Genomic DNA, 10944 nt, shown 5'->3' with positions numbered 1-10944 from the left:
TCACTGCATCCGTTTCCATCTTGTCCAGCTGTGTATGTAACATTTCACGTAAACCCTGTTTCTTGTCTGCATCGAAGTATCGGTCCTTGTACATAGCATCGAGCATGGTGGCGACACAGTAAAGAGAGAATGCCACCGAATCGCTTGTTCACAGCCTGTGTCGGAGGACATGACAGAGGGTATCACGTCGGCTGCAGACACAGTTGATGAGTTTATTTCTCCAGTCAGTTGTTAGAATGGAGCTAGCTAGTGTGTCCATGTTTCAAACATGTTCTCAAACGCTGTTGAAATGGTAGTAGCGGAATGAGAACCATCACATTCATGAGCATGTAATACGACTTTCCTCAGTACGAAATCCTCGACGACCCACTGTGTTGTCAAACTCAGCATGCTCATGGGGCTGATATCGCTAGTCCAAATGTCAGTCGTGAAGCTAATAGCAGTGACGCTATTACTGTGTAACTCCGGTAGGGCAACATCTGAAAAATAGCGCACTTGGTAGTGCGTACCGGTGCCCGACCAGTCGGCGAAAGCCAACATCACCCATGACAGAGATCGGTTGATTGTCAAGGGAAATGAATTCCATTATCTTGGCGTTAATGGATTTCACCTTTGAGTTGTCTCGCTGAAATGTTCTTCCTCTTTCAAATGACTGCTGGACTTGTTGACTGCTCGATCCACACAGCAGACATTGTGGGTTAGGTTAGGAATGCTGTGTTGCACGTGTAGCGCTACATTTTACGTGGCGTCATTACATCATCTACCTACGTTATATAGGTATGCACGTCAGCTTTGACATCGGTTTTGCACAGACGTTAAACTAGACATCGGGCCGATGTTGGCATTTTTAGCTAATATCGGCCGATTCCGATATGTTCACTGATATATCGTGCATCCCTAAATAATATAATTCATATCATAATATTTCTGCCATTTAGCAGACACTTTTATCCAAATAGACAGACAGATAGACGGGTGAATGGATGGATGAAAACACAGCCGACAAAGACGGACAGAAAGCACAGACAAAAGCTCACTTGTCAAACGATAACAAGCAATATATTTTTTACAATAGGAAAACAAATGTAGGCTGGATTGAAAACTGGACACTGTACCACTCAGCCATTTAGGTTAGCCACTGTAGCCCCCTACCACACCCAACACTGTAGCCCCCTACCACACCCAACACTGTAGCCCCCTACCACACCCAACACTGTAGCCCCCTACCACACCCACCACTGTTCTCTCCCACTGTAGCCCCCTACCACACCCACCACTGTTCTCTCCCACTGTAGCCCCCTACCACACCCACCACTGTTCTCTCTATGACCAGTTTGGCCTACCATCCCTCACAAGCAGATTACAAATGAACTGGTTCACCCTTACTTACAAACCCTTACTGGCTAAGCTCCACTCCTTCTCCCAGTCCTTCTACAGCCTACACTCTCAAATCAAATCAAACTTTATTTGCCACATGCACCGAATACAACAAGTGTAGACTTTACCGTGAAATGCTTACTTACAAGCCCTTAACCAACAGTGGAGTTCAAGAAGAAGAACATATTTACCAAGTAGACTAAAATAAAAAGTAGTAATAAAAAGTAATACAATAAGAATAACGAGGCTAAATACAGGGGACACCGGTACCAAGTCAGTGTGCGAGGGTACAGGCTAGTTGAGGTAATCTGTACATGTAGGTGGGGGCGAAGTGACTGTGCATAGGTAACAATGTAAATTGTCCGGTGGCGATTTTTATGAATTGTTCAGCAGTCTAATGGTTTGGGGGTAGAAGCTGTTGAGGAGCCTTTTGGTCCTAGACTTGGCGCTCCGGTACCGCTTGCCGTGCGGTAGCAGAGAAAACAGTCTATAACTTGGGTGACTGGAGTCTCTGACAATTTTATGGGCCTTCCTCTGACACCACCTATTATACAGGTCCTAGACGGCAGGAAGCTTGGCCCCAGTGATGAACTGGGCCGTTCGCACTACCCTCTGTAGCGCCTTACGGTCAGATGCCGAGCAGTTGCCATACCAGGCGGTGATGCAACCGGTCAGGATGCCCTCAATGGTGCAGCTGTAGAACCTTTTGAGGATATGTGGGCCCATGCCAAATCCTTTCAGTCTCCTGAGGGGGAAAATGTTTTGTCGTGCCCTCTTCACGACTGTCTTGGTATGTTTGGACCATGATAGTTCGTTGGTGATGTGGACACCAATACTAATAATGATATTGATGATAATAATATAGATAATAATAGTAGTATATATAATAATAAAGTACAAGTTTTCAAATTTTATTGGACAAGTGTATCCAATTGCAAGGCGTGTATGTACGTGCACGTGGAGGCATCACTCCTCCTCCAACTCCTCGAATGACAGTGAGTGTGTCCAGGCCACCAGTTTGTCCACCTCGTTCTCCCAGAGGTCCTGTTGCTGTCTGTCACGTGCTCTACAGAGACCCCTGGTGGCCATGGAGTCTCTCTGCACATTCACCTGAGGGGTCAGCATGTCTACAAGGACACACACAAAAGATGGGCTCTGTCATTGCTCAAAGTAACACACACACACACACACTGAATTCATCATGGACGTACCTGGTGTTCTGTAGAGGAGGTAAATCTTTCTCATTTGGTCCATCCTCGCCTGTCTCCCCTCACTCACTGGTTCGGTCTTCTTAGGCTGGTGCACGGTACCATACATTAAGGCTCTGAACCTGTCACAGAGCACATCTGGTTATTAAGGCTCTGAACCTGTCACAGAACACATCTGGTTATTAAGGCTCTGAACCTGTCACAGAGCACATCTGGTTATTAAGGCTCTGAACCTGTCACAGAGCACATCTGGTTATTAAGGTTCTGAACCTGTCACAGAGCACATCTGGTTATTATGGCTCTGAACCTGTCACAGAGCACATCTGGTTATTAAGGCTCTGAACCTGTCACAGAGCACATCTGGTTATTAAGGTTCTGAACCTGTCACAGAGCACATCTGGTTATTAAGGCTCTGAACCTGTCACCGAGCACATCTGGTTATTAAGGCTCTGAACCTGTCACAGAGCACATCTGGTTATTAAGGCTCTGAACCTGTCACAGAGCACATCTGGTTATTAAGGCTCTGAACCTGTCACAGAGCACATCTGGTTATTAAGGTTCTGAACCTGTCACAGAGCACATCTGGTTATTAAGGCTCTGAACCTGTCACCGAGCACATCTGGTTATTAAGGCTCTGAACCTGTCACAGAGCACATCTGGTTATTAAGGTTCTGAATCTGTCACAGAGCACATCTGGTTATTAAGGCTCTGAACCTGGCACAGAGCACATCTGGTTATTAAGGCTCTGAACCTGGCACAGAGCACATCTGGTTATTAAGGCTCTGAACCTGTCACAGAGCACATCTGGTTATTAAGGTTCTGAACCTGTCACAGAGCACATCTGGTTATTAAGGCTCTGAACCTGTCACAGAGCACACCTTTTTATTAAGGTTCTGAACCTGTCACAGAGCACATCTGGTTATTAAGGTTCTGAACCTGTCACAGAGCACATCTGATTATTATGGCTCTGAACCTGTCACAGAGCACATCTGGTTATTAAGGCTCTGAACCTGTCACCGAGCACATCTGGTTATTAAGGCTCTGAACCTGTCACAGAGCACATCTGGTTATTAAGGTTCTGAATCTGTCACAGAGCACATCTGGTTATTAAGGCTCTGAACCTGGCACAGAGCACATCTGGTTATTAAGGCTCTGAACCTGGCACAGAGCACATCTGGTTATTAAGGCTCTGAACCTGTCACAGAGCACATCTGGTTATTAAGGTTCTGAACCTGTCACAGAGCACATCTGGTTATTAAGGCTCTGAACCTGTCACAGAGCACACCTTTTTATTAAGGTTCTGAACCTGTCACAGAGCACATCTGGTTATTAAGGTTCTGAACCTGTCACAGAGCACATCTGATTATTATGGCTCTGAACCTGTCACAGAGCACATCTGGTTATTAAGGTTCTGAACCTGTCACAGAGCACATATGGTTATTAAGGTTCTGAACCTGTCACAGAGCACATCTGGTTATTAAGGCTCTGAACCTGTCACAGAGCACATCTGGTTATTATGGCTCTGAACCTGCCACAGAGCACATCTGGTTATTAAGGCTCTGAACCTGTCACAGAGCACATCTGCTTATTAAGGCTCTGAACCTGTCACAGAGCACATCTGGTTATTAAGGCTCTGAACCTGTCACAGAGCACATCTGGTTATTAAGGCTCTGAACCTGTCACAGAGCACATCTGGTTATTAAGGTTCTGAACCTGTCACAGAGCACATCTGGTTATTAAGGCTCTGAACCTGTCACAGAGCACATCTGGTTATTAAGGCTCTGAACCTGACACAGAGCACATCTGAATGAGTGACATGTTGCCTTTGTATAGTATGGTTTATAAACACACATTGAATTCTGGAAAGTCGACGCAAAACCCACTCATATTTAGGAAAGGCAGCCGCTATGGGAAATCAGACATGTGTTTTAACCAGCAATCTTACAAGCCAAGAGGTAATCTCTTATTTTTACTGCTCCTCTTTATCTTTCAGAGTCAACAGACTTACATTTTACACTGTGTGCCCATGGGAGATTCCTTGCCTGGTGACCCATAATACATGGCAAAGGTCTCAGGGCACTTGATGAGATCCTCCAGGGCTGGAATACAACAACAGATAGCCTGTTACAAGCCTATCAGTGCTAACTCCTATGCCACTTTATGTTTATATACCCTACATTACTTATCTCATATGTATATACTGTACTCTATACCATCAACTGCATCTTGCCTATGCCGTTCTGTACCATCACTCATTCATATATCTTTATGTACATATTCTTTATCCCTTTACACTTGTGTGTATAAGGTAGTAGTTGTGGAATTGTTAGGTTAGATTACTCGTTGGTTATTACTGCATTGTCGGAACTAGAAGCACAAGCATTTTGCTACACTCGCATTAACATCTGCTAACCATGTGTATGTGACAAATACAATTTTATTTGATTAATGTACATTCCAAGGTCATGAGGAGTGCATGTATTTAGATAGATAGAAAGACATACATTCCTTCTTCATCCACGAGCCAGCTTTAGTGGTGGCCATCTTTGTCCATGTCTTCAGATAATCCTCAAAAGGGATTCTCCTCACGAGCCTGGAGGCGTTACATTTAGCCATGAACCAGAGAATATTACACTAAACTACTGTAACTACAGTAATCAAGAGTATCGTACTATCATGATACTATGCAAGAAATTCATAATGATTTCACTTTGAATGTGTCATGTCAAAAAAAGAGGATAAAACAGAATATAATACTGTAATGTCTGTGGTATCATTGTGAATTAAATAATCAATCTAGGGAATCCAAGATAAAAAATATTCTGGAAATGTAAGAGATGAGCACATGGAAAGTGGAAATATTCACTTTGCTCGTGATATATTTACATATTCTTAATTCCATTCCTTCCTTTCAAATGTGTGTGTATATGGGTATATGTTGTGAAATTGTTAGATATTTTGCCGCACTGTCGGAACTAGAAACACAAAGCATTTCATTACACCCGCATTAACATCTGCTAAACACGTGTATGTGACAAATAACATTTGATTTGATTTCTCTCACCTGCTTTGTGAGTCCAACTGCACAGCTTTCCTATTCCCTACAGGGGAGGTGGTGATAATAGACAGATCATTGTCACCACTCAGTGTGAGATGGGATATGATAGCCTTATCTTAGAATAGACTAGCGGCATCCCACCCTTACCAGCAGTAAATCATTTGAAATAATTGAATCTTTGAAGACTGAAAGTGAAACCACAGACTCTTCTACTCAATAAGAAAAATGCAAAACACAGTGGAATGTAAAGTAGCCAAAATTCATGGTGCAAAATGAAGAAAATCAGCAAAGACATTGCAGGATGCAAATCAACCACCAGTAAGAACAAAAAGGGTGAAGGGCTTCAACTGAATAACACATGGAGTTAACACACAGCCTTTTACAGTGACACATTCAAATGACCTGGTATGAGGTAAGGTCACCCAGTGGTGGTGGAGCGGCGTGTCACCAAGACTGAGCTGAGGAACATGGAGGCTAGTGGAGGAGCTGAAGACAGAGAACACAGCCCAAGCAGCTGGACTGTCCGCCAATGGGGACCAGAGTGACAGCCAGCGAGAAGGAGGTGGAGGAGGAGCTGAAGACAGAGAACACAGCCCAAGCAGCTGGACTGTCCGCCAATGGGGACCAGAGTGACAGCCAGCGAGAAGGAGGTGGAGGAGGAGCTGAAGACAGAGAACACAGCCCAAGCAGCTGGACTGTCCGCCAATGGGGACCAGAGTGACAGCCAGCGAGAAGGAGGTGGAGGAGGAGCTGAAGACAGAGAACACAGCCCAAGCAGCTGGACTGTCCGCCAATGGGGACCAGAGTGACAGCCAGCGAGAAGGAGGTGGAGGAGGAGCTGAAGACAGAGAACACAGCCCAAGCAGCTGGACTGTCCGCCAATGGGGGCCAGAGTGACAGCCAGCGAGAAGGAGGTGGAGGAGGAGCTGAAGACAGAGAACACAGCCCAAGCAGCTGGACTGTCCGCCAATGGGGGCCAGAGTGACAGCCAGCGAGAAGGAGGTGGAGGAGGAGCTGAAGACAGAGAACACAGCCCAAGCAGCTGAACTGTCCGCCAATGGGGACCAGAGTGACAGCCAGCGAGAAGGAGGTGGAGGAGGAGCTGAAGACAGAGAACACAGCCCAAGCAGCTGAACTGTCCGCCAATGGGGACCAGAGTGACAGCCAGCGAGAAGGAGGTGGAGGAGGAGCTGAAGACAGAGAACACAGCCCAAGCAGCTGGACTGTCCGCCAATGGGGACCAGAGTGACAGCCAGCGAGAAGGAGGTGGAGGAGGAGCTGAAGACAGAGAACACAGCCCAAGCAGCTGGACTGTCCGCCAATGGGGGCCAGAGTGACAGCCAGCGAGAAGGAGGTGGAGGAGCAGGACAAAGTAGCTGACAGCACTTAGAGAGGAGAGTCACCAAGACTGAACTGCAGCTCCAGAAGAACAACATGGAGGAGCTGAAGAGGGAGAACACAGCCATGGAGGCCAGAGTGTCAGCCAATGAGAAGGAGGTGGAGGAGGAGCTGAAGAGGGAGAACACAGCCATGGAGGCCAGAGTGTCAGCCAATGAGAAGGAGGTGGAGGAGGAGCTGAAGAGGGAGAACACAGCCATGGAGGCCAGAGTGTCAGCCAATGAGAAGGAGGTGGAGGAGGAGCTGAAGAGGGAGAACACAGCCATGGAGGCCAGAGTGTCAGCCAATGAGAAGGAGGTGGAGGAGGAGCTGAAGAGGGAGAACACAGCCATGGAGGACAGAGTGTCAGCCAATGAGAAGGAGGTGGAGGAGGAGCTGAAGAGGGAGAACACAGACAATATGTTCTCTGCAGGTTTGACTGATTCAGGAACTGTAGGACCGTTCAATACTGAAACCCAACTGATCTACAAGAGAGTAATCACCAACATTGGATCGGCCTATAACCCAATAACTGCTATGTTCCCAGCACCAGTGAGATGAGTCTACTACTTCAGATTCACTGCCTGGGAATACCATGAGAGTAGGCCTGTTCCATGATGACCAAAAAGTGTTGTATTTAATTATGTACGCACTGACCATCGTGGTAAGTGTGTTTCAAAGGCATTGTCTCTAGAGCCGAACCATTGGGGTGTGGTCTACATACGTCTCCCCTCAGGGAAAGGACTCTATGACAGTACTAATACCTACAACACCTTCAGTGGCTTCCTGGTCACACAGGGAAGCACCGTTTCTGTAATGCTGTAATGAACTCTGCTTTCTGATAGGAGCAGAACGCCTCCAATGTTCCTCTCTAACCAATAGGAAGCATTGAAAAAGAATGCTGCTGTTTGTGTCTTAACAGTACTATAAACGTTTATGGGAATTATTGCATGTCTTTCTGCTCAACAACATTTTCACACACAAACTTTTTGTTGAGCAAACTCACAATCCTATTGCAATTGTACAATAATATATATTTTTTTTTACAGTGTAGCTTTGTAACGTAGCCCAATGTAACCAATAGCTAATCCTTGTACTAGGTGGTGCTCACTCACTCTCCAGTTCCTGGCTGGCCCTGACACAGTCCAGCACCACACGGTGGTAGGTGGATGGGCTGGACCAGAGCATGTCAGCAGCTTCGGGGTTCACCGCTCCCTCCAGGACTGGGTTGGACAGCATGGTCTAGAGGGGACATAGGAGACCACACAGACTTGATATTACTACACTACTACTACTGTATGGGTCTATGAACACTGCAAGTGGCAGTGCTTTTTTTAAAACGAGTATGTAATAGTTCTATCTTTATCACAATAAACTACACATTTCTGTATCCAGCCTGGACTCAGAGGTAGACGTAGCATAGTAAACGTACATCTGGGACACTACAATTAGCATGATATGTTATGTTTTGTATGAATTTGTGGATGTCCATCATCCATTTCATATGATATGTTACGAATTACATTTCATATGATATGTTATCAATTGCAATTCCTACAATACGTTAACAAATTTGTTGTGGCTAACGTTAGCTAGGGTTAAGGTTAGGGTTAAGAGTTAGGTTAAAGGGTTAAAGGGTTAAGGGTTAGGGTTAAGAGTTAGGTTATTAAGGTTATTAAGGTTAGGGGAAGGGTTAGGTAACATGCTAAGTAGATGCAAAGTAGCTAATTAGCTCAAATGTTAAAGTTGTCCGTGATGAGATTTAAATGCTCAACCTTTGGGTTGCTAGATGTTCCTGTTATACGCCCAGCCATCTGTTCCAACTAACCACCCTACTTTCATTTTTGCCTTAAGTAACCTTCTGTCTTATGGGGGGCTCCCTAGTAGCGCAGCAGTCTAAGGCACTGCATCTCAGTGCTAGAGGCTTCACTACAGGCCCTGGTTCGATTCCAGACTGTATCACAACCGGCCGTGATTGGGAGTCACATATGGCGGCGCACAATTGGGTCGTTGGGGTTTGGCCGTCATTGTAAATAAGAATTTGTTCTTAACTGACTTGCCTAGTTATATAAAGGTTATGTTTTTTTTTAAATTACCAAACGTAACATATCATACTAATTTGAGTGTCCTGGCTTTACATTTACTATGTTACATCTAGACCAGGCTGCTGTATTTCAAAATGTGCAGTAAAATGGGTGCAAACCTGGACGCTCAGAAGAATACTGCTGATTGAGATGCTGGGGTTCCACTCGCTGTCCAGGCAGGGGATACATGGGCTTCCTGTGTCCTTGTCCACTTCAATCACAACAGACATGTACAGGGGGAAATTAAACACTTTTCCTTTTTTATGACACTTTTCATTGGTAATATCTATTGCCAGCAACTCACCATTGGGGTGGAAAGGGATGGCGTTGAATTGGACAGTTGGAGGGACAGAGTTGTAAGCCTCAGTGAAATGCAATGTCAGCAGCAAAACAGCACCTTATGGAACGGAAATATTTGAAAATTAAAATGGCTTCCCCCCCAGAATGTACTTTTGGTAGTTCAGACACCAAGCCCTAAATGTAGACCGCATGTAATCATCATCAGTAGCTGATCATCATCGTCGATATTATTTTGTAAACGCTGAACACTTCATGCCCATATCACACCTTCCCACAACGTGTCTTTCAGTCCTTCCACTTTAGCCTCCCATTCAAGCAGGCTGTGACTTACTGGCTTGGCCTCCACTCCCTTGTCATTAAAGAAATAAGAAATAAAATAACTTTTAGTGTTTCACTGGTTATTTGAAGGTGACATGATTACACGCTTGTTTCCTGTGAGAGATTTTTTGTTGTTGATGAGCACACAGAATAAGCTAAAATCTTAAGATATATATGATGGATACATAAAACATACTTGTAAATAAAGTTCTAAAAACTCACTTTTAGATTCGCTGTCTGCAGTTTGAGGTATTGTTTTCGCAGCAAGTGAGCGTGGGTGTGCATCATTGGATTTCACTCGGTCCTTCACAATTTGACAACTGTATGTGCGAATCATTCATAGAACAAACGCATGCTTTCATAGTCTGAAATGATCAAATATTACACTGGCGCAACGCATAGACATATTGTTATTCAAGAGAACAATGGAGCAAGGTGATGTAATGTTTGGAAGCTGTTGTCAAGCAACATGTCGGTCAATTTGGTGGGAAGAACAGCTTTGAATGGAGCCAATTTCACTCGCTTCTAGTGTCGCTATAACAAGCTCCGTCTTAAAGGGGGCAATCTGCGATTGCTACATCCATGTTTTGACTTATAAATGAGTGATATACAGCCAATGATTCTTGAAGAATACAACTTATTAATGGCTCATGGCATTAGTTCAACTGTCTAACCCCATCAGAATCCAAAACATAACCTTGTTTTACTTCATTGTTTATAGACATCGTAATTGTAAACTAACTGTATAGCTTCACATATAACTTCAACTATTATTTTGATCTTATGGATGGTCAGACCTTGCATCTGTAGCTCTGTCTATGAATTTGAGAGTGGTTCTCCATCTCCATCTCTAAGCCATTTACCTAAAAAAAAAAGTTGTCGTGTTGGCGCATCGTTGTTGTTTTAACTGCAGGTTGCCTTTTAAATCACATTATAATGAACACAGAATTTATACGTTTTCCTGTTTGGGATGCATTTTTCACTTGTTTCATTTTGATGATATAATGATTTAGGTTACTCATTAGGCTACCCATTTATGAAAGACTCTCTATTCTTTATACCTTGTGGGATTTGACTAATGACAACAATTAAATAAGAAGTTGATCACGTTTTAGTTTTGGTACAGTTCACTCTTGCTCAATGTGAACCTGTGGTGAGTGTTTTGAGTTGGGGTAATCGGAAAATTACAAAATCGCACAAAGATGCTATTGATAGAGGGTTA

General features: G+C 44.4%; 1 protein-coding gene across 1 annotated transcript; it reads right to left on the bottom strand.

The window, feature by feature from the left end:
• Positions 1-2275: 2275 nt before the first annotated feature.
• LOC139560323 (ubiquitin-conjugating enzyme E2 U-like) lies at positions 2276-10326 on the bottom strand. Its single transcript, XM_071376987.1, has 10 exons — positions 9945-10326; positions 9672-9753; positions 9409-9501; positions 9224-9315; positions 8136-8262; positions 5650-5686; positions 5090-5178; positions 4594-4684; positions 2589-2707; positions 2276-2504 (listed from the first exon to the last, which is right to left on the bottom strand). Exons 1-10 carry the CDS (start codon positions 10008-10010, stop codon positions 2344-2346), a joined length of 957 nt encoding a protein of 318 aa, XP_071233088.1. The 5' UTR covers positions 10011-10326; the 3' UTR covers positions 2276-2343.
• Positions 10327-10944: the final 618 nt, after the last annotated feature.

Source organism: Salvelinus alpinus, chromosome 30, assembly GCF_045679555.1.
Source record: "Salvelinus alpinus chromosome 30, SLU_Salpinus.1, whole genome shotgun sequence".
In the NCBI taxonomy this organism is placed as follows: domain Eukaryota; kingdom Metazoa; phylum Chordata; class Actinopteri; order Salmoniformes; family Salmonidae; genus Salvelinus; species Salvelinus alpinus.
The sequence above is the reverse complement of the archived record's forward strand: the minus strand, read 5'-3'. Positions and strand labels throughout refer to the sequence as shown.

Coding starts and splice junctions, on each gene's coding strand:
- LOC139560323 (XM_071376987.1), bottom strand. CDS start 10,010: ATGATGCACACCCACGCTCACTTGCTGCGAAAACAATACCTCAAACTG. Junction 5,687..8,135: donor GGCCAGCCAGGAACTGGAGA/GTGAGTGAGCAC, acceptor CCTCCCCTGTAG/GGAATAGGAAAGCTGTGCAG. Junction 4,685..5,089: donor CTCGTGGATGAAGAAGGAAT/GTATGTCTTTCT, acceptor GTTGTATTCCAG/CCCTGGAGGATCTCATCAAG.